General features: G+C 35.2%; 1 protein-coding gene across 3 annotated transcripts in view; it reads left to right on the top strand.

Moving 5' to 3' along the window:
* CFAP47 (cilia and flagella associated protein 47) overlaps window positions 1-24381 on the top strand; it is a 519587-nt gene that overhangs the window by 458370 nt on the left and 36836 nt on the right. For all 3 annotated transcript variants that reach the window (XM_088028500.1, XM_088028501.1, XM_088028499.1), the window contains 3 exons: window positions 3621-3773; window positions 14115-14286; window positions 17354-17515. In XM_088028500.1, coding sequence (XP_087884626.1) covers window positions 3621-3773; window positions 14115-14286; window positions 17354-17515 — 487 coding nt within the window. The remainder of the gene's footprint in view (window positions 1-3620; window positions 3774-14114; window positions 14287-17353; window positions 17516-24381) is intronic.

The raw sequence follows: 24381 nt of genomic DNA, 5'->3' as shown, positions 1-24381 counted from the left end.
TTCCACCAAACCACACCATTTCCTGTTGTTCTTCCTGTTGGTGAAACCTCAAAATCAACTAAGATAGAAATAACATTAACTTCAGGCCCCTTTATTCTGCATTCTGTGGGGTACTTGGAGCCCTGCTCTAGGTCTATAAGATTCCCAGGTACTTTGGTTCTTGGGTCACACTTATTTGCCAGATTCCAGCTTCTGTGTAGCTCTAAGTCTATCCAAGAACTATCCTATGGGGATACCGATCCCTGTATTCTCTGTTGTCCCAGACACTAAACTTGTATGATGTCATCCAAAAACCAGTCAGAACGTACTGAAGTTTTCAAGGAAGTTCACTTCCCTATCATACACACAACAGAAAATCCCTACTCTTAAAATGCCTTTCTTTTTCTCAGCGACTCCTCTTTTTCTTTCCCCTGCTGCAAACTTCTCTCAAGTTTCTGTGTGTTCTCCTTCCTCAATACTCTTCTCACTTCTTCTGCATTCCTGGATTTTCCCATTTTCTTCCCAGAGTGAGCCTAAGAAATGCAATTCCTCTTGGATATCCATAGAGCCACCTCTTACCAGGCCTTACGCATAGTTCTTCATAACTAAGTCACGCTGAATTGCTCAGCCTGGCAAAGAGATACCTCTTTTGGAGCCCCTCTCTTGAGCAGTATGGATGACCTGAGAGAAGTCTTGAAATTTTGAATTTTTCTTCTCCTTCCAGTACCGATCTTTGGTAGTGAAACAGAGTTAGTCCTGTACTGCCATATATTATGTCACCACACTTCAGAAGAAGAGAAAATAGTAAGTTTTGCTCATGGATAACAGCATTTCCCCAGATACACTGAAGGCCAAGGTTACATATTGCCTTATGTCATTTAATTTTAAAATCCACATATCTAGCAGTACCTTTGACAGTAAATGTCATTTGTCGTACTTGAAGTATTTTTGCTCTTAAGTTAAAAAATTATCAACACATAAAATGTTTCAAATATACTAAATTATCCTCTGAATGCTTCACAAACATGCCAAAATGTTTCTTTTATTTCCTTCTGGAAGATAATTGTTTGTATACTTTCCATGGAGCTGAACAGTTCAAAATTTATAATACACTCATGTGATCAAAGTGATGTAATAAACCCTAGACATTACTCTGTTGAAATACCAACAGCAACATTGCTCATGTTGACTGCAGACACAGTTTTGTTTTTCCCAGATTAAAGATCTAAAGCAGATTCTTTTCAGTCTGAAACAAAGCCTGTGAAAACATAAAACGTACATTTCTTGCACCATTTTCGTCAAAGAAAGTTAAACATGCTGCAGAAACAAAAAGGCATTTTCCATCAAGTCACTTCTCTTGGTAATTATTTGATTTTTAAACTAAGTGTGAGTTCTATAAATAGCATATGTTGCTTTAGCACAACCCAGTAGTAACATCAGTGTTCTGAAACAGATTGTGTACTAGTGATTAAATCATTTTAGCAGAAGTCTAAAGCCTATTCTAGTAATTATTTTCTTCGTCTACAAATGCCCTCAAGAAAAAAAATGAGTACAATTATATAAATACATATTGCTTACTTTCTGTACAGTCCATCCTTCATTCTTATGAACACATCAGACAGAACCTATTGCCTTCCCTGCTCAGCTGCTTCACCTTCGATGCTTACTGTTCCTTTTCTGTTTTTCTGTGTCTGTCGCTCAGGTTATTCTTAAACCCGGGGTACTTGTCATTGTGTGAGCCACCTCTTCTTTGTGTGTATTCCTATTTGCTCCTATCCGTTGGGGCAGGTAATTGGAAAAGGACTCTACTACTGTCGCAGTGTGAAGACAACGGAATGCAAATCCATTGTGATTGAGTAATCCGTACATTGCCAGGGCACTAATTTCCGAAGGTCTTAGAGGACAAGCCTGGTGACATGATACTAACTGTAACTTTGATCACACTAATTTCCAATTTAATGCTTTAAGGCTGAAGCTAATTAAAACCAGAGAAGCCTGTACATTTTCCTCAATCATTTCAACCCTCTTCATTTACATCTTGTATTTCACTACTTATTCTAAGTTCAAAATATTCAATATCAACCTGTACGTTTTAGAATTAAAAATAAATTTATGTTAGATATTTATAAATGTGGTATGTAATGTGAAAAAACATAAATCTGAGGACATTATCCAGTTGTACAGTTTAGATGAATATATTAATATTGATGCCACAACAGTATAGTGTAATACATTTTAAAAGATTTTTATATTATGATTCCCTTTTATCCCCTATATTAAATTTAGGTTTTATGTGCATCTGAATTGATAAAAATATAGCATCTAATATATATATATATACTTTTTTAAAGATTTATTTATTATTATTTTTAGAGGGGAGGAGGGGCAGAGGGAGGAGAGAGAGAATCTCAAGCAAACTCCTTGCTGAGTGTGGAGCCTGATACGGGTCTTTGATCTCACAACCCTGAGATCATGACCTGAGCCAAAATCAAGACTCAGATGCTTAACCAACTGAGCCACCCACGTGCCCCAAGCATCTAATGTATTTTTGAGAAGTAATATATTTATTTATGTGGCCTCTAGTATACTTGGCCGCATGATATTATAGAGCTGATGCCAAAGGAATTCATTAATATTCCTTTGTGTAATTAGTAGTTGTATATAGACACAATATTTTGGTTTCTTACAAGATCACTGACAACTTCTTCTGTACTTGATATAAAAAAACATTGAAATTATATATAGATAGATAGATATAGATATATAAAATGATTCAGGGGTGCCTGGGTGGCTCAGTCAATTGAGCATCCAATTCTTGGTTTTGGCTCAGGACATGATTGTGGGGTGGAGCCCTGCGTCGAGCTCCAGTCCTGCATCGGCTCCCCACTCAGCAGAAAGTCTGCTTGAAGATTCTCTCCCTCTGCCCCTCTCCCCACTTGTGCTTTCTCTCTCTCTTTTTCTCTCTCTCTCTCAAATAAATAAATCTTTAAAAATATATATAAACTTTTAATGCTGTATATTAAATTAATATTATAATTACATTTTAACATTAATTTTAAATAATTCATTACAATTTTATTTTTAACTGTTAGTGTATTTTGTAAATTTAAAAACAGTTTAGAAAAGAAAATCAAAATATTTTACTGAAATAATTTAAATATGAATTTTAAGGTGCATGTGAATAAAGAAGAAATATTTTTGAAGTGTTATTACAAAATAAATGTTACAGAACTTATTTTTTAAATTATTTGAAGGTATTTGCTGTAGTGTTATTATGTAGGTAGAGTGATATTAGCCACAATGAACATATAGATAGCTGAAAAATTCACGTGTTCCTGACTACCAGTTGAATTATTGATATGACTAGGTGAGTTCCTGAATCAAATTTTACATCCTAATATGATCTTCTGTAATCTAGTATATATCTTCCATGTTAATCTCTGTCATGCTATTTTTACATATTATTTAATATTCTTAATTGTTTCCAAAATGTCATTGTATATAGATATTGCATGAGTGTGTGTGTGTGTGTGTATGTGTGTGTTAATGCCAGACACAATAAGTCAAAATATGCAAAAGGATATTTTTCATGACATAATTCATTTTCTTCCATCTCAACTGGAAATATTTCTCTCCTGTAGTTGTCATAAAATGTCAGTCCAGGAAGCGGATAGAACAGGAGGTGGAAGTCATGCTGACTGGTGATTTTTTTGGAGAAAATCCTATCTTAGATGCAACAGATTTTGTAGTGATTCCAAAAGAGTATTCATATGATTCTTATGAAGATATTGATGGTAAGAGAACCACAGTCATGGATATAAAAAATGATAACAAATAAAAAATCAATTTCCTTAAATTGCAGGTTGCTGATTCTTCAGTTACATGAAAATCCGCACCCAATATGTTTCAGTTACGATATATCCTTAAAATAGTGCTCCGCAAGTGTTCAGTGATGTTCGTTCTCTTCACATAGGTGGTTATTTCCAAAAGGAAAACAATTATAGTTGTTAATGGATTTATAAGAACAGATTATGATTCTGTCATCAGTGAGAAGAGGAAAAACTGTAGTAACTCATTTCCACGTCCCTTCACTTTTAATCTCTTCCTTTATTCTCTCTTTCTGATTTGAGGAATGATTGAAACCATGTCTTGCAGCTTTAAATTCAGAAACACAACCTTGATTAAATGTTCCTTATTTAAAGAAATTGAAAAGTTGCCATAAATTAGATGCAATCCCCAAATAAATTTTGTATAATAACCCCTCTGGCATTTAAAGTCTTAAAGAAAACTTTTCAACAAGTTAATATGAAGATCTGGCAAAATCAAATCCCAGTGAGGCAAGGTTTATTTTTCAGCTGTCTTCCAGATGAACTGAGGTAGACTGCTCCTATTTCACATTGAAAGGGAAATTTCCTATGGCAGTATTTTATTAAAATCAAGGCAGAGAATTGATGTTTATGTATTATTTAAAAAACAATTTGACCACAAAATTAAGTATGAAATTCCTGCAGAAACAAAAATATCTTCCCTAGTTTTCTCATTCACATCTATAGTTTTTTTTACTTTGATCTTAGTATTATTATCTTTGTGTCTGATTTAATTATTTCAGTGATAAAAGAATATAAATGAGATATAACTGAATATATGAATATAGAAAGAGTATACAAAAGGGACGCCTGGGTGGCTCAGTCATTAAGCATTTGCCTTCGGCTTAGGTCATGATCCCAGGGTCCTGGGATCGAGGCCCACACCGGGCTCCCTGCTCAGCGGGAAGCCTGCTTCTCCCTCTCCCACTCCCCCTGCTTGTGTTCCCTCTCTCACTCTCTCTCTCTCTGTCAAATAAATAATTTTTTTTTTAAATCTATACAGTAGTAAAATAGTTTTTAATTTTTTATAATATTGGCTATTTCTATTAAATAAGAAATGCTCATTTTAAACAATTCCAGAAATTTCTGAAGTGATACGGCTAGCCACCCTCAACTCAAGTCAGTCCTACTTGGATGGTTGTTACAACTTAATAAATTTGATATATGCCCTCTTTGTGCTTCCAGCCATGCCTGAGGGGTGGAAACATGCTAGGAATTTAACCAGCTATTTTAACAAGACTAAATAACAATAACAAAAAACAAGACAGGCTTATTTTTCATTCTTTTTTTTTTTTAAGATTTTATTCATTTGAGAGAGAGAGAGAAAGAGAGAGTGAGAGCACGAGCAGGGGGAGCAGAAGGAGAAGCAGACTCCCTACTAAGCTGGGAGCCTGATGGGCTCAATCCCAGGGCCCTGAGATCATGACCTGAGCCAAAGGCAGACGCTTAAATGACTGAGCCACCCAGGCGCCCTTCATTTCTCTTTCACATGAAAGCCTGGACTTGGAGATCCAAGGAGTGTGGTGCCTGTGTCCCTTGAGATCATCCAGGGACCCAGGTTCCTTTTCTCTTGTTGCTCTGCCATCCCCTGTGTTGTCTTCATCTGCTTGTCAATTGAGGAGTCACATCTGCAGTGGAGAGCAAGCTGGTTCCCTTTAAAGCCATGACCTGAAGATGCACGCATCATTTCTACTTGCATCTCATTGGTCAGAACTCAGTCATATGGACATGTCTAGCTGCAGGTGAGCCTGGGAAATGTAATCTCTTTATCCAGGCCCAGATAAAATTTGGGGACTTTCTATTACTAAAAAAGAAGAAAGGAAAAAAAATATTGGGACGACAATGAGCAGTCTCTGCCATATTTTATTTCCTCTGGACTGATAAAATCTATCTATAGTCAATCCATCCAAAAGTACTTATTAAAAACTTATTATACATTAAATATTTTTCTCTGGGCCTGGAAACTCATACCCCCCCATATCTCTCCTACCATGAAACTCATGTCCCCACTCTAGGATAGAGTTTGAGTCACTTTCTGGGCAGCATGTCAAATCCCCCACTCTTTATCTTCATTTGTTGAAACTGTAATATGTAAAGCTGGGGAGTATTTTTTTTTGCCTGCCTTTCTCTGCATGCCTGCTTTTCTCTCTTCTCCGGCCCACTTTCTCTGCCTACTCATCAACTTACACACATGGCTCAACCTTGATCAGTCAACCCTCTTTCACTTTCCTGGACACCCCTTGGTGTCATTCAAACTAGGGTTTTGTTTTTGTAAACAAGCGTTCGGAGAGTAAATACAGAAGAGGATCTGGAAATAATAAATATTTCTTAAATGAGTTACAAGAATGTCAGAACCATCTCCCCCCCCACACACATTCTTCTTATATGATTTGGAAGGTAATATTTTAAAAACTTGAGATGGAATTATGAAATGAATACCTATGTTACATGTACCCAATATACTTCATAAAATCTTTGGAATTACAAAAAAAATAGTTCACACTAATTATTGTCTTTTTATTGACTAGATATTGATAATATGAATTGTGTGAGTTAAGGAAATATTAAGTTGCACAGTGAGAAATTTAATTTTTAATTATGTTAACTTATTAGTTATTTCTTTTTTCTCTTTGATTGAATTTTAGTGTTGTAATTGTAGAAATGCCAACTTAATCATAGACTGCTTAAATTTATAAAAAATGAAATAAACTTATGTGAGGAGAGGGGTATTTTCTATTGTAAGTCTGTTCAGTTGCTCTATTTTAAAGAATATCTGTTCATAATGAAATCAGACCGATGGAAACCATTTATCTCCGAAATGTTATTATAAGTTTAATACAGATCTTGCTTTAGTGAATCATGTAGTAGCATTAGGGAAATGTAGGAATTATAATTTTTACGTAAATTAAACCCTGCCGACTTTCTTTTCTTCAACCAATAGACAATACAAAAGGGAATTCTGATTGTTTATGCAGGTCACGGATAAAAATATCAGTGTAGATTAACCTCAGAGTTCAAATGTATAACAGAACTCTCAATTTCCAGTGATAAATAAGTGTAAGCACTTTTTATTGAAATGGAACGTATTTTCATAAGCAGCCAACTTATAGTAAATGTACCCCAGTAAATGTCCAGTACCTTTCTGAAGTGAAGTAATTGTTTTGTCTGTCATCCTGCTGTGCTTAAGTGAATTTTAATAACTGAGTGTTCAAACCTTGATTTCTGTTTGAAATCTATCCTGTTGAAAGCAAAATGTTGATGTGTCTGTGACATTGTAAAGGAAGGTTAAAAAAAAATGCTTGTATATGGGAACCATTTTAATATGTTCTTGCTACATTAAATTATTTATACCTTTGTTAGGTTGCAACCTAAAGAAATTATAATTCTGATTTTAGAAATTGATTAAATGTTATTGCTGGAAAAAAGTCCACTTCCTTCTAGATAAGCAGGGTCTATAAGGAATCTGCCAGTATCATTTTGGGAGGTTTGAAAGGCATGTTAAGAAAATAGCTCTTGAAAATACACCTTTTGATATGGCTCATAGTTCACTGCTTCATTACTTTTCATGATGAAAAATAATACTTAATATTGAAAATAGCAATTTGGAAGGTTTGCAGGCTTATCTCTTCCACTGATTCCCTCTAAAATAGCTTTTTCTGTGCTCAGTACTACCAAACTCAAGAAGTTTATTGTTTGGCTAAAGACATTTTATTTGTGGATGTTTCTGTTCTGAAGCATGTCCTATATAGAAATAGATTTGCTCAATCCCCTCCCAAACTTAATGTTTTTCTCTGTCTTTATGGTACCTGAATATTTGATAAATCCGTTAACTTCTCCTTTGTCTCGGTTCCTTAAAGGCAACTGGTAATAACTTGATTCCTTTCCCTACCCATATTCGAAAGATGTAACCAACTTGCCTGCGCTCTGTAAGTCTACCTGCTTGCCTTTGCCTTCTCACCTATTTCTTTAAGGACAGGTCTACCACAAAGTCTTAATACTATTTTAGTCTTCAGTATATGCAAAGGCAAACCAACTCTTTTTCCCTGTGTGTGTAATTATAGTTTGCCCAACACATTAAATAGTGTTCAAAAGAGTCATGTTGTTCATTCCAGATTTTCCTTCCTCTGGTCCCTTAAATCCATTATGGTGGAAATTAAAGTCTCTTAAATCCATTATGGTGGAAATTAAAAACTCTCTGGCTTGGACTATGATGGGGTTTTAGGTGTGATCACTAGTTAAACCCTTATATTCCCTCATCCAGGTTTATGACCAAATGAGAAGTAGATTAGAAATAAGGCAGATGGAGGGCAAAAGGTTACCTCTATTAATTATAAAAGTGAACTGAAATGTGACTTGGCAGTATGGACTCATTTGGGCTTATTAATACTTCCCACCAAAATGAAGTGCATTCACCCCAGACTAGCCAGTTATAGACTTCTGGCAGGAGCAAACAACCTACACATGCAGGAGGAGGAGAAAGTACGCATTCTGGATTCAGGACATTAGGAAAGTAAAAGGTCTGCTCATCTGCTCACCTTCAATTCCTTCACCCATATTCACTGGTCAGATATGTTGCTTTCCCCCCCATGGCAAGTCATGATGGAGGAGGCAGATTGATGCTGAGATTTTTTTCCTCTCTTGTGAGTGAATAGGCCCCTCTATGTAAACATGGTAAGTAGGAGATCAGAATTCCCCAACACTCCCTTCTCATCAGTCTCCCTTTATCTTCATCGTCTTTCCCGAAGAGTCCAAAACACCTTACCAAGCCTCATTACATGAAAACGCCAGGACCTCTCTGTTCTCCTCCCACCCTGATTCCTCACACACACCATTGAGTTAACCAGGATTGATCACCTTCATATTTTTTTCATTCAACAAAAATCTTGCGAGCATCTTTGCTGCCAGATATTTTACTGAGCCCCAGAGATGCCAAAATTAATAAGACACACAGAATGTTGTCAAGGAATTCAAAGAACCTCTGTCCAATGTGTCGGATTTATGCACCTGCAGTATTTAAATCAATTGGTATTGCCCTACTGGAATAATATTATATATGGATATTTAGACTGTATTTTGCACTGTCACTTCTATAAGATTACAGAGTATTCTGTGTGGGCATAATCTCCCCCATAATTGTATTTATTATTCCTACATAATTCTTGGTCTGTGCATTCTTTGTGCCTGCCTGGGGATTAATCCAGTGACTATCTCTATGAGACTTTTTCTGTGGGAGTGGTTTTATTGTTTAACTCCATATCAGAATCATGCCTCTTTCTTTTATTTTCCAGATGTTCTATAACTTGAGGCCATTGTTCTTTGATTAATCTGTTATGTTTTCTGTGTGTCTGATTTGCTAATTTATGTGTCACATTGGTCTCTTTTCCGTCATCTTGCTGTATGTTGTTTGCATGTCATATGTAAATTCTCCTGCCCTGTTTGGTCTGTAATCACAAACAGCTCCTGAAAAACCTGTCATTGGTCCTTCCATGATCCTACCTTGGCCTCCAGATTTGATCCTTTCCTCTGCTTTTGTTCTTTTTACTTTCTTTGCTCAACTCATTCTGTTACGGCTTCTGTCCTAACTGTTCTAATGAGACCACCCTTGACAAGACGGTCACCCTTAACCTGTATGCCTAATCCTATGGTCAGATTTGTGTCCTGAGCTCACTCAGCCTGTCAGCAGCATTTACCATTTGACCCAGTTGAAGGACTTCCTGCTCTTAGTTTTCATGACTAGTCTTACTATTTATTATCTCATTGGTTGTCTCTCCTCCATTTCTCTTGTTGGCTCCTCTTCTTCTGACCAGGATCTAAATGTTTTCGTGACCAAGGGCTCTGCCCTGAGGGCCACCACACTCCATTGTGCTGGTTATGTCCTGCACATTTCCAGAGGCTGCTGCTAATGGTATCTTCTCAGCAATTGTGCCACATGACCAGCCTCATATCCTAGGTTGTGAACTATAAAGCCAGACACCTAGGATTCTTCCATTTAATCTCTTTAGGGCCTTGAGAAAATTACTTTACCTCTCTATAAACTTAGTTTCTTCAACTGTAACATGGAGATAATAATGGTATCTACTTCCTAGGGTATTTCTGAGGATTAAATATGTAAATGAATGGAATCCTTAGAAAGCGTATGGTTCTCAGTATGTGTTCCATAAGTGTTAGACCTTATTATTGTCATGCAAAGCTCGAGTTGGGTATTTTGTGACAATGATGTAATAGAGTGCCCATCTTCAGTCACTGACAAATGATGTTTTATAATGGAAACATAGTCCTCTCAATGTCATTCAGTGGATTTTCTCATTAATGCACAGAAGAATATTCTATGAAAAAGGAAGTACAAAAATATGATGCCTAAATATTGGATAGAGACTGAAATTGGAACTTTGCTGAAAGTTCAGGTCAAATATTTATGTTGCAGAAGTCCCTTTATCTTTTCTTTTTGGTATCTTGTTTCAAATAAAATGTGTAAGAAGAGCATCAGATGTGAGGCCACTTTCTTCCTCTAATTTCTCATTGTGTAGTTTACTGTACTTATAGTCATAGCAGAGGAACATGCAGTTATTTTAAATTAATCAAAATGTCTGGTCTGTTAAATGACCTTATGAAAGTGAAATAAAAACATGTCCGTGAAATGCCCCTTCAGAAAGATTTGTAACTTTATTTATTTTTTTATTTTTTTAAGGTTTGCAACTTTATAAAAAAAAAATAGTAAGAGTGGTTCATTCTTCATTACCTGTTCAAAGAAAATACCTTTAGTGAGTTTATCGAGCCTTCTCTGTTTTCTTTGAATACTTTGCTGTCTTCATCTATATCAAATTTGTCTCCAGCACTCCATTCATTCCTTATATGATTATGATATTCTAACAAATGTGCATGTCTATTAGTGAAGGGAAAACTGCAGAAATTTAGGGAAAGAACATGAATAACAATGTTCATTATTCTTTGATAGTCCCTTTTCCATTATCGAGACCTTTCCGTTGGGTTTGCTTTGACATGTATTCCTTACAGATTAAAATGTATACGGTATAATAATACATAATTTCAAAGTATATTTTGTAAATTAATTTGTTATAATTCATTACTTTCTGATTATTTATCATATTTAGTCAAGTGTTCTCATTTAAAAAAAAATGACTGATGTTCTCCCACATTGAATAAAATTCAGTCATTGCCCTGAGAAAATTCACCTTAGTAATGAACCACTGGCCAGCGTAGCTCCCACTGCATGATTTATTGGCACTATGATACAGGCATTAGGTTGAATGATAATTATACAGGGACACTATCTGGATGGGAGACATGCCCCTTCTGTTCAATATAATGACTCTGCTGCCATACCCAAATGATTATCACCATTATTATTTTGTGACACAATAGATAGATATGGACGTGGATACAGATCGATATAGATATCCTACTCTGAAGTTCTCTGAAACCTGTTTGATTAAATATTTTGTATATACATAGAGGGTATGAATACAGGACAGAAGTGATAAGCTGGGGATTCTAGTTGCCAGTCATGACTGCTCATATATCTCCCACTTTATACAGAGCAGGGCATTATTTGATCTTAATCTACATCTTCCTCTCACCCTCATGCAAGCCACCACCTGGCCTGAACTACCATGGAAACTTCCTTAAGTTCTCTTCTAATCCCCTTTTGCTCATTAAAAGAGAACATTACTGACATACTTAAAACATCCAGTGGCCTCCCGTTATTCTTAGAAGTCCCAATTCCTCACCATACCCTGTATAGTCTTGCCTACTTTGCCCACTTCATCTTTTGACAAATTCTTGCCACTTCCTCTGCTTCATCCACATAAGTTCTTTCTCAACTGGGCTAAAGGGGTTTGCCCTCTGGAAAACTCCCCCATGCTGCTCTGATGAAGCCTAGGAGGCATTTTCTTAATTTCTACATCCAGGTAACCTTTATCACCTTTCAATTTTGGTGTATTGGTTTCCTCCTCAGGACCTTCATAGCCAGGTTCCCAGGACAGATGCTCTCATGCCTCTTTTACTTCTCCATAATAGCAGTTATCACAGTAATTAAAAAAACTAGTGGTATTACTGGTAGTTTATTACCAGTTCTTGCCTCTCGGTCATTGGCTCCATGAGGACAAAAACCACACTTGTCATTTCAAGGAAGGCTTTTTACATGCCGGTAAAACACAACTGAAGTCAAATATGTTTTTATCCTATTAGTTTCATGAATTTAAGTGCCTTTTTTTAAGGGTTTGCTAAAAAACAATAAGATTTTCCCTCAATGTTGAAAAATTTGTTACAGTAGTCCCAAGGACTGTTGACTTATAACTTTGAAATTGTAATGTGTGTTAAGGGAAACTACTATTTAGATACTTTTTTTAGAAATGTGCAGGTATTCTCTTAGAGTTATGAGCTATGTTTGTCATGAGAGATTAATTTTATCCAACAATTAATTTATACTGACCTCACTGACTTAGCTCTTACCCACCCAGTCCACATAAAAATACTGCATAGTTTCTCTCCAAATTAGGAGCATAACAAAAACCATGTTTCTCACTTGGTAATATGACTTTCCAAATAAAATGCAGAGACTCTAACAGATTATTTTTAAGATACAATACCGAATGTCAGTTTATTGTGATTTTTGTCCAGCCGCCTTCTTTCCCTCTCCTTTACAGGCTCAGATCAATATATTCCAGTTATAGACAAGGTGGATATGTGTAGTTTGAAAAATATATTCATATTGTTTCTACTTGTCTCACCTCCTATCAATTAGTTGATAATCATGTCTCTATTTTGTACCAATGGATCTTCTTATGATTACAATTATAACATCCATAGTGACAGATTCTCCATAGGGGGTTCAATGCTTCTAAAACTAAATTTAGCTTCTCATTTTCTTGCTTTCATTCTGACACAAGCATTCCCATAAAAGCTTCAGTAATTAAGTAGAAACAGATGCAGAGCTCAACTACATACGGTATTTGCTTTAAAAATATTATGTTATTTGAATGCCATGGAAATTTCATCTCCCATTAACCACTCTAAAATTCTTAAATGCCCTTTCTTTGTATGGATTATGGCTTCCTATGGAACATTTCCATATCTCATTCCCAGAACAAATAGGCGCATTATACGTAGACACATTGATTTTGCTATAGCAAAGACAGGTTATTGATAGGAATAATCATTGCTGATTTTATCAACAGGATAAAAATCAGCAATTCAGGAGATCAGAAGTATACTTTCACATGTGGAAAAAGAGAAAAAGGGACCTTGTAAGGGTGTGGATTAACCAGTTATTTTACATTAATAAGGTTTGCTGGATAATCATTAAATGTGACTTTGGCTTGTTACAGCCATGCTACTTTTCAGAGTTCTATTATACGTTATAATCAACTACTTCTTAAAGGTGGTCTGTTTTCTGTTTGGACTGCTAAAAGAAAGGTGGCCATCAGTTCTGTGACTCCAAGGATCACATTTACCTTTATACACTGGAGACAAACTTTAGAAATTACCTCAGCTGTGGACCAGGTCAAGTTATGATTTCCTGACCTCTCTTCCATGATCCATATGCAATAAACTTCTCAATTTGGCGTTTGGGCTCCTTACATGTATGTGGAGAGTTAATATAATAGATATCCGTGCTTCTCTTACACATGCCAGTACTGGATTTGAGTTATTTTTCACATGTACCCAACAAAACCCTGCTATAACTTTCCTCTGGCAGCCTACTGGTTAAGAAAATATGGTTAACTAGATTGTCTCTAAAACCCCAGACTAAAACTTGAAGAACTCTCTCTTTTATTAAAATATACCATAACTTGAAAATTCTGCCCAAATAGATTGGGATGCTATTTTAATATTGTTTAAACTTCATTCAAATCTTTCTTTATAAATTACAAGTCTATAAACTTTTAATATATTTATTATATAGACAATGCCTATTATTTATATTTTATGGTAAATATTCATTATTAATTTCTGTCTGGCTATTTCTTGTTCATAAATCTGAATTTTAAAGATTTAAGGTGGTGAGAGTTGTCTTCTGCATTTATTTTTTATTCATTCATTTATTTATTTACCTTTTAACAAAAACATAACTGAGTACATCTATTATATACCCAGTAATGCACTAGGTATTATGAACACAAGGGTAAATAATATAAAACCCTCTCCCTCCCTCTAAGTACCTGTGCATGATTAGTATTGACAGGTAATTGATTTTCAATCTATATATATTTAATTAAGTTGAAATCATTTTAATCTTGATTTTCTTAGATTTGCCTGTGAAACGTGCATTTGAATATGAAATTCAATTTGAATCTGAAGTTATGAAGTCTAACTTGGAATCCTGCGTAGCTTTATATATGATCAAAAAATCTTATCATGTCAAAGCTAAAATGATAGCATTGGTCTTCAATGTGGTATTTGCACCAAAGAAACCATTGAGGTAAAACTTTTTTCTTTAAATAATATTATTACTTTTTGAAACTACATATTACTCTTTTAAACAAAATTATGTTGATTTTTCTTTCCATCTTTTATATTTGGATTGTATTACTTCTTTGATGCTGTTGAGGTAAATATTTTGGGCTAGATTATCTCTAGCTATCAAACTCTGAAAAGTATTCTGATGAGAAAAAACAGTCCAAGTGATTAGAAATCTAAGATATCCTTCACAAATTGTGACCTCCCAAAGGTCATTAGGGTATAGTATTCACAAAAGAGCAGTGCACTTTGTAAAATTTTTTAAAAAATTACTGACTTGGTACTGTGCATTAACAACATGATGTTTCTTTTTTTTTTTTTTAAGATTTATTTATTTGGGAGTGGGCAGAGGGACAGAATCTTCAAGCAGACTCCACACTGAGCACAGAGCCCAGCGTGGGGCTCAATCTCAGGATCCTTGAGATCATGACCTGAACCAAAATCACTAGTCAGACACTTAACCTACTGAGACACCCAGATGCCCCAACACGATGTTTCTTGATACTACTTCAAAGAACCAGTTTGAATGATAAAAAATGCCTCAGCTGTGTTCTACTTTGTAATTGCTGTCATTACCCTTTTACCACCAAAACTATATTATTGCACATCCTTTAGTAAGGTTTAAGAGGATAATATTGGAATCTGTGAGAATAGTGACCTTTGAACGTCTTTCTTCTGGGAAACCTCATCCAGTATCTTTATATTTACTTCTTAGGCAACTGGTACTTAGCACATGCAAATGCTATATGATAGGTCACATCCGAAATAGGGCTTTCTTTATGTCTTAATGCAGAGCTACCGACCAGTACCACAATACACACAAAGTACAAAATATAGCCTGGAAATGAAAAGACAGCTGAAGTATTATCTGTGCTTTTAAATGTTTCTGTAGTTTAACTATGTATTTGATGTAGCCAGGCATGTATTTAATGTAGCTTTGAATATGTAGTTCAATAACTAAAAGATACCAGGGTCATCTTCAGGAAGCAGTAATAAAACTAAGCTGCAAGAAGATAGTATACTCTAAACATTTATCTTCTCTTTCATTTTGATAGCTTTCTCTGTTTCATAGCATTTTTTTTCACATTTAGATTTGTACTATGTTGATTTAGTGATATGGAAATTACCAGCAACAACCAGAAGGGGAGAATGTTATCATTAGTGAATATGAGCATAACCAGTGTGAATTTATACCCCTTCAACATTTTGTGGATTTAGAGCTTCTTGGGGAATGTTTGCAAAACTGATTTAGGACAACTTGTGTGCATAAATTTTTGTGAGTGTTGTGTGATATTCTGATGTAGTTTAATAATTCTGTTTTGTGTGTGTATATATATATATATATTCATTTACTTTTATCATTCCTTCCTCCTTATTTATTTGGGATGGTTCACTGGAAGACATACAGTTAAATGAGAAAAACCAAAATAAACTCAATAGGTCTAAATTATGAAAAAGAACAAGAAAATAATTATACCTAAACCATGCTTTATCTAGATAAGTAAGTATTAAATTCAATTATTTTCTTCCTGTTTGGCGAGGTAAAAAAGAAAACAAAATTTTCATGTTTTGGTGAAAAGAAAATATAACATTATTTCACAACAGTTAATACAAGGTAATTTTTCACATTCCTCTTTTCACAGAATAGTGTATATAATAAAAATAATAATAATAATAATTGTCAGGGCCCTAATTGGTGGTTTTACAAAAACAAACAAGATTATTTCTACAGGTCTTGACCTTTTCTTGCAATAAAAATCAAGGGTCTGATACAAAAACTTGAGCGATCAGTAGTTAATATGGTCGTGAATCAGCCTGATGATTGTAATTTAACACAGGTCTAAACATTTTTTAATAAATAAATGATCGATATCATTTGTCCTGGGGTTTCTTAAGAAATAATCATTATCTTAGCTCAACTTTCTCCTGGAACTCTTGACCTGCTGTTCTTTCTGAGAGTTTTATGTAAAAGGATTGTGATTTCTTTGTCCAATCTGACATACAATATTACAGCCACACCATTACCTGTTTGCATTATTTCCACCCTAAGCAAGCAAACAAACAAGTAACCATTCCTCATTTTCACCTACTGCCCTATGTCTCCACTCTCCTTCATAGCCAAATGCTTAGAAAGGCTATCTCTATTCACTTCATTAATTCAGCTACCACTCAATTATAAGTTATTATGAAGAGTGTTTGTGGTCTTTTAATTTAAATTAAAATTGCAATTTAATTTTTGAAAATCTTTAAGTCAATTTTATGAACTTTGTAAGTGTCCACAGAAAATATAATTTTTCTACATGAAATAAGAATTTAAAAAACTTTCTCATGATGTTTCCTTTTGAACAAAATTTCCATACAGACCTATCTGTATAACACCTGGGTCCCTTTGCCAACCTAGCCTTGGATTCTTAAATATTACCATATTCTATGCTGGTTATGGAAAATTTGCAGTCAATTCTGCATATTTTACTGGTACTTAGTAAATAAGTAGAGAGTAGATAAGATGTGCTACAAAATAATTATCTCACAGGGAGATTGACAATATAACCAAAGACCTAAAATTTATTTCTAAAATGTAATTCACAGTCACCTGCATTTTTTTAAAGAATTTAAAGTCCCAAGGATGCCTGGGTAGCTCAGATGGTTAAGCATCTGCCTTCGGCCCAGGTCATGATCTCCAGGTCCTGGGATTGAGCCCCACATCAAGCCCCACATGGAACCCTACTCCGGGCTCCCAGCTCAGCAAGGAGTCTGCTTCTCCCTCTCTCTCTGCCTTTCCCCCTGCTTGTGCTCTCTCTGTAGCTCTCTCTCTCTCTCTCTCTCTCTCTCTCTCTCAAATGAATAAATAAAATCTTTTAAAAAATAAAAATAAATAAAAAATTTAAAAAAGAAATAAAAGTCCCAATATTTTTACCAAAACCACAAGGTTTGCTTACATTTTCACCCTAGATATTGGTCTGCTATACTGTATTCTCTTTTTACTTGTTTTCCTGTAGTATCCTTTGTAATCGCTTTTTCTATTTAAGGACTCAAATTACACTGAAAATAGAGTGCATAACAGATGGGATTTGGAAGTTTCCCATAACGTTGGTTGCTACTGAGCCTGATGTGGATGATGTCATTGATATTGAAGGCATTGGTTTATTTAAGGAATCTACTGTTGACTTCAGGCTGACAAGTCAGACAAGGTAATATATCAAGCAAAAGTATATAATTGGTTTTGTGAATGTAATTTATGCTGAATTGAGAAAAAAATTTAAGATGGAAAATTCTATTATGTCATCTTTTGCTGTTTAAGCCAGAGAGGTATTGATTTTATGAATCAAAGCTTAATATATTTCATAATTTTTAATTAAATATTGGAAAAATAGAGCCTACAAAGTGAAGACCAAAAAAAAAAAAAACAAAACAAAACCAAGAAACAAAAGTAAATAGATATTGAAATTTAGGATGATATTTCTATTTGTTTTTCTTTTTTCTTTAAGATTTATTTGAGAGAGAGAGAAAGATAGCGCATGAGCAGGGGCAAGGGCAGAGAGAGAGAGAGAGAATCTCAAGCAGACTCTGTGCTGAGTGTGGAGCCTAATGAGGGACTCGATCTTAGGACCCTGAGGTCATGACCTGAGCTGAAACAAAGAGGCGGACACTTAACTGACTGAGCCACCCAGGCGCCCCTCTATTTGTTTTTCAAAGGATGTTATTAATGTATTTTTATAGCCCACTCTCATTAAGTTTTTTATTTTAATTCTAGTAAAGTTAACATACAGTGTTATATTAGTTTGGGGCATACAATATAGTGATCAACAGTTCTATCCATTACTCAGTGCTCATCATAATAAGCATACTCTTGATCCCCTTCACCTATTTTACCCCTCCCCTCTGGTAAATACTTCATTTGTTCTCTATAGTTAAGAGTCTGTTTCTTGGTTTGCCTCTCTGTTTTTTTCCTTTGTTCATTTGTTTTGTTTCTTAAATGTCACATGTTAATAAAATCATATGCTATTTGTCTTTCTCTGACTGACATATTTCACTTTGTGTTTTACTCTCTTCCTCCATCCTTGCTATTGCAAATAGCAAAATTTCATTCTTTTTATGGCTGAAGTGTGTGTGTGTGTGTGTGTGTGTGTGTGTGTGTGTGTACCATTTCTTTATTCATTTATCTATCAATGGATACTTGGGCTGCTTCCATCATTTGGCTATTGTAAATAATGTTGCAATAAACAAATAAACATAGGGCTGCGTATATCCTTTTGGATTAGTGTTTTTGTATTCTTTGGGTAAATACCTAGGAGTGTGATTACTGGATCATAGAGTAGTTCTGTTTTTAACTTTTTGAGGAACCTCCATACTGTCTTCCACAGTGGCTACACAAGTTTGTATTCTTACCGGCAGTACACGAGGGTTCCTTTTCCTCCACATCCTCACCAACACGTGTTGTTTCTTGTGTTTTTGATTTTAGCCATTCTGATAGGTGTAAGGTGATATCTCACTGTAGTTTTTTTTTCAAGATTTAATTAAATTCCAGTTAGTCAACATACAGTATAATATTAATTTCAGCTGTACAATATAGTGATTCAACACTTCCATATAATACCTAGTGCCTATCACAACAAGAGCATTCCTTAATCCCCATGACCTATTTTACCCATTCCTCCCACCCACCTCCCCTCCAGTAACCCTCAGTTTTTTTCTGTATAGTTAAGAGTCCATTTCCTGGTTTGCCTCTCTTTTATTTCCCCCATTTCATGTTTTGTTTCTTAAATGACACATATTGGTGAAATCATACAGTATTTGACTTTCTCTGACAGACTTATTTCACTTAGCATAATGCTCTCTAGCTCCATCCACATCTTTGCAAATGCCAAGATTTAATTCTTTTTGATGGCTGAGTTATATTCCATTGTATACATATAACACATCTTCTTTATCCATTCATCAGTCAGTGGACATTTGGGCTCTTTCCATAATTTGGCTATTGTTGATAATGCTGCTATAAACATCAGGGTGCCTGTATCTCTTTGAATCAGTATTTTTGTCTCCTTTGGGTAAATACTTAGTAGTGCAATTACTGGATCATAGGGTAGTTCTATTTTTAACTTTTTAAAAAAAGATTTTATTTATTTATTTGAGAGAGAGAGCACACATGCACACAGGTGGGGAGAGGGGCAGAGAAGGAGGGAGAGGGAAAGGGAGAGAATCTCAAGCAGACTCTGCGGTGAGTGCGGAGCCTGACATGGGGCTCCATCTCAGAACCCTGAGATCATGACCTGAGGTAAAACCAGGAGTTGGACGCTTAACTGACTGAGCCACCCAGGCACCCCTTATTTTTAACTTTTTGAGGGACCTCCATACTGTTTTCCAGAGTGGCTGCACCAGTTTGCATTCCCACCAACAGTGAAAGAAGTTTCCCCTTTCTCCCATCCTTGTCAATACCCCTTGTTTCCTGTGTTTTTAATTTTAGCCATTCTGACAGGTGTGAGGTAATATCTCATTGAAGTTTTGATTTGCATTTCCCTGATGTTGAGCATCTTTTCATGTGTCATTGGCCATCTGTATGTCTTCTTTGGAGAAATGTCTATTCACGACTTTTGCCCATTTTTTAATTAGATTATTTGTTTTTCAAGTGTTGAATTGTACCAGTTCTTTATAGATTTTTGGATACTAACCCTTTATTAGATATGTCATTTGCAAATACCATCTCCCATTCAGTAGGTTGTCTTTTAGTTTTGTTGATTGTTTCCTTCTCTGTGCAGAAGCTTTTTATTTTGATGTAATCCCAATAGTTTATTTTTGCTTTTATTTCCCTTGCCGCAGGAGATATATCTAGAAAAAAATTTTAAAGATCAATGGAGTATTTTTCAGTGAACTTTAATGGTTTGGGGTTATGTAGTGGTTTAACTAAGTGGAGATGATCAGGTAACCTATTTTGGTTATATTTTCTATATTATTATTCTGCTCCATCATAGCTATCCTTGTTATACTTGTGATAACATAGGCAGTATGACCATAATACTTTTACCTATCTCGTGTGTGAAATATATTTTACACCTGTTTTTGAGATACAACAAACATGCCGTAAAATTTCATTGTAAGTATACATTTCAATAATTTCTTTGAAAAATTGCAGAATTTGCAATCATAACCACATTCCAGGGTTAGAACTCTCCCATTTCCCCCAAAATATCCCTCAAGCCCCTTTGCATTCAACCCCTGCTCCCACCCCCAGTCTCAGGCAACCAGTGATTTGCTTTCTGTCTCTAAAATCTTGCCTTTTCTGGATATTACATATAAATAAAATCACCCAATATGTAGTCTTTAAAAAGAAACTGTTTTTTAAGCAGTGTTAGGTTGATGACAGAATTTGAGACGAAGGTGCAGAGATTTCTCATATACCTCCTGCCCCCTGTCATGCATAGCCTTCCTGATTGTCAACTTCACCCACTGGAATGGTACATTTTTTACCATGGATGGACCTACATTGACACATCAAAATCACCAAAAGTCCATAGTTTACCTTAGGGTTGGTTCATTCTTGGTGTTGTACATTCTATGAATCTGGAAAGAAGAACAATGACATATATGCATCTTTATAATATACAGAGTATTTTCACTGCACTAAAAAATCCTCAGCGCTCTCTATATTCATCTCTCTCTCTCTTACCCCTGGAAACCTAGTCTCCTGGTTTAGACTTTTTCAGAATGTTATGTAATTGGAATCATATAGTATGTAGCCTTTTAAAACTGGCTTCTTTTACTTGATGATATGCATGTGAGGTTTATCCATGTCTTTCATGGCGTGATAGCTCTTTTTTTTTTTTAGCTTTGAGTAATATTCCACTGTTTGGATGTACCACAGCTTATTTACCCATTCACCTGCTGAAGGATGTCTTGGTTGCTTCCAAGTTTTGGCAGTTGTGAACAAAGCTGTTATAAACATCTTCGTACAGGTTTTATTGTGGATATAAGTTTTCAAGTCTTTGGGGTAAATACCCGGGAGCACGATTGCCAGATCCTATGGTAAGGTTATGTCTAGTTTTGTAAGAAATTGCCAAACTGTCTTCCTAAATGGCTGTGCCATTTTGTACTCTCACCAATTATGAATGACAGTTCCTGTTGCTCTATACCCTTGTCAGCATTTGAGACTATCAGTGTTCTCGATTTTGGCCATTTTAAAAGAAGTATAGTGGTTTCTCATTGTAGTTTTGGTTTGCATTTCCCTAATGATATGGTACACAATACATCTTTTTCAAATGCTTACTTGACATCTGTGTACCTTCTTTGGTGAGGTGCGTGATAAGGTCTTTGGCCCATTTTTAAGTTGGGCTGTTTGGGTTGTTTTTTTTTTTTTTATTGTTGAGTTTTTAAGAGTTCTCTGCATATAATGCGTAACAGTCCATTATCAAATGTGTCTTTCACAAATACTTTCTCCCCGTCTGTAGCTTGTGTTCTAATTCTCTTGATATTGTCTGTCACAGAGGAGAAGTTTTTAATGTTAATAGGATCCAACTTACCAATTTTTCTTTCATGAATTTTGTCTTTGTTGTTGTGTCTAATAAGGCATCACCATTCCCAAGGTCATCTAGCTTTTCTTTTATGTTATCTTCTACTAGCTTCATAGTTTTGTGTTTTGAATTTAGGTTTATGATCCATTTTGAGTTAACTTTTGTAGTGGGTGTAAAGTATGTGTCTAGATTCTTTTTTTTTTTTTTTTTGCATGCGGATGTCCATTTGTTCCAGCACCGTTTGTTGAAGAGACTCTCTTTTCTCCATTGTATTGCCTTTGCTCCTTTGTCAAAGATCAGTTGACTATATGTATGTGTGTCTATTTCTAGGCTCTCTGTTCTGTTCCACTGATCTATTTGCCTTTTCTTTGGCCAATACCACACTGTCTTCATTACTGTGGCTTTCTAGTAAGTCTTGAAGTTGAATATCCAAAGATATTTCAAAATATTAGATATTTTTGTTTAAATGTAAACATATTTAATGCATTCAAAAAGTTTTTCAGGACTAGTGAAATAGTTTCAACTGATTTTATCATAACCAATATTTTTTCAAATGCAATACTGGCAAAAAAAAAAAAACGGGTGGGAATAAACTCCCCAAATTGTATTTTTTATTATACCCAATGTTGTTACCCTTTGCTACTTATATATATTTTAGCTCAGTAATAGTTTGGATGGGTTTTCCTTTATGTTTGAGCAATTGAAATCACCTCATTAGATTCTCTGTCTGTAGTCCCTTTCATTCCAATCTACTTTATATATTGCCGTAAAACCAGTCTCCTTAAAACAATGTTATTAACATGTGACTTCCCTTGTCAAAAGCGTTTGATGGTTTCCTGTTGCTTACCCAAAGTGGCATCTAAATTATGCATGCTGTTCATGGTCCTAGCTCTCTCTGACCTTTCCAATTTCTTCTTTCCACTGTCTAAAACAGATCTTCTGCTTCAGTCTTAAGTAAAAAAAAGTCGCTATTCTCAGAGTGTCTTATCCATTACTTCTCTCCTGTATTCACTTTCTGTTTGCTTCTAAAATGCCTTTCTTATCTCCTCTCCACTTTCCTAAATTCTAATTGTTCTTCTCCTCAAAATATAATCTTACTTGACCATTTATGTAAATATATGCATATATGTATACACATATACATACATGTATACATATACATATATATATTCCTTAGGCATAATATATAGGATTTTTTTTTGCAATTTCTTCTGTGTCTTTTGTATTTGCAGTACTAGGCTTTGTTCAGAATTAGTTCCTATTAGGTATCTAGTAATGAATCAAACTTAGGAAAATAATTTAGAATAAAATGAATACATTTTATTCATTCAACAAAATTTCTGAAGATAAATATTCCAGTTAGGCCAGTATAATACAGGTATTCTCATAGAAAAATTACTGTTGTTGTATGCAAGAGAACAAAATGACATGCTACCTTAATATCAAAATATAAACCCAGTATGAAATTCATAGTATGGTCATTTATTTTGGAGGGTTATAAGATTCTTAATGTGTTTTTCTCCTGTAAATGCTTGAATCAAAGTGAGTATTCAATAAATATTAATTGTGAAATCAACTAAAAGGCACTGAGCTGATTTCTGCAGGCTAATTCAAAGAACATAGAGCTTTATAATTATTGCATATCATTAGGGAATAAGCATATGGAAAGGTGGTGTTTTATTCCAATTATATTGTACTTTATAGAAAGTGAGATCCCCATGGGACCATGTTTTATTCATCTTTGTAAACTCTCTACCTAGGTGCACAATAAATTATTTCCATCAATGGATATTTTAAACTGAGTCTTTTTTTTTAAGATTTTATTTATTTACTTGAGAGAGAGAATGAGCGGTGGGGAGGGACGGGGGGAGAGAGTGAGAGAGAGAGGGGGAGAGAGAGAGAGAGAAGCAGACTCCCTGCTGAGTAGGGAGCCCCATGTAGGGCTCGATCCCAGGACCCGGAAATCACAATCTGAGCCGAAGGCAGATGCTTAACCAACTGAGCCACTCAGGCACCCCATTTTAAACTGAGTCTTGAAGGTTAAGTTGTCATTTGCAATGCAGATTAGGGAAGGGAGTGAAGGAGTTCCAGGAGGAGGGTATTATATCTACAAAGTTCTAGGGGGATGAGACAGTGAGTTCTATTGAAAGAACTGAAAGTAGTTAGAATGGCTGGAGTTAGGAGTACCATGGGGAGACTGGGAGCAGGTAACCTAGAATTGGCATCCATTCAGAAGTACTTAACTAGAGAACCGCAGGGCTCCTGGATTCTATTATTCTATTCATTCATCATGCCTGAGGGAAAGAGCAAAATGATGTGGTGACCATTTCTAATTCATTAATTCAATAGTTATTGCACGTCTCCCTTGTTCCATTCGTCTGTGCTTATAAGTCTGTTGTTTGGTCAACAATTAAATATTTGATATCTTCTTTATCTCTCATGCTTCAAGAACATGAGATTCTAGAGCCCCAAATCACCATTTAGTGTTTTATACAATCTAGGGCTTCAGTAAATATTGATTAGTGAGTAAATGAATAAATTCATGAAATCAG

The sequence above is a fragment of the Eumetopias jubatus genome, unplaced genomic scaffold, assembly GCF_037043125.1.
Source record: "Eumetopias jubatus isolate StellerSeaLion01/CBP00866 unplaced genomic scaffold, mEumJub1_p1.0 scaffold_11, whole genome shotgun sequence".
Taxonomy (NCBI): domain Eukaryota; kingdom Metazoa; phylum Chordata; class Mammalia; order Carnivora; family Otariidae; genus Eumetopias; species Eumetopias jubatus.
Note: the sequence above shows the minus strand (reverse complement) of the source record. Positions and strands in the feature narration are given on the sequence as shown.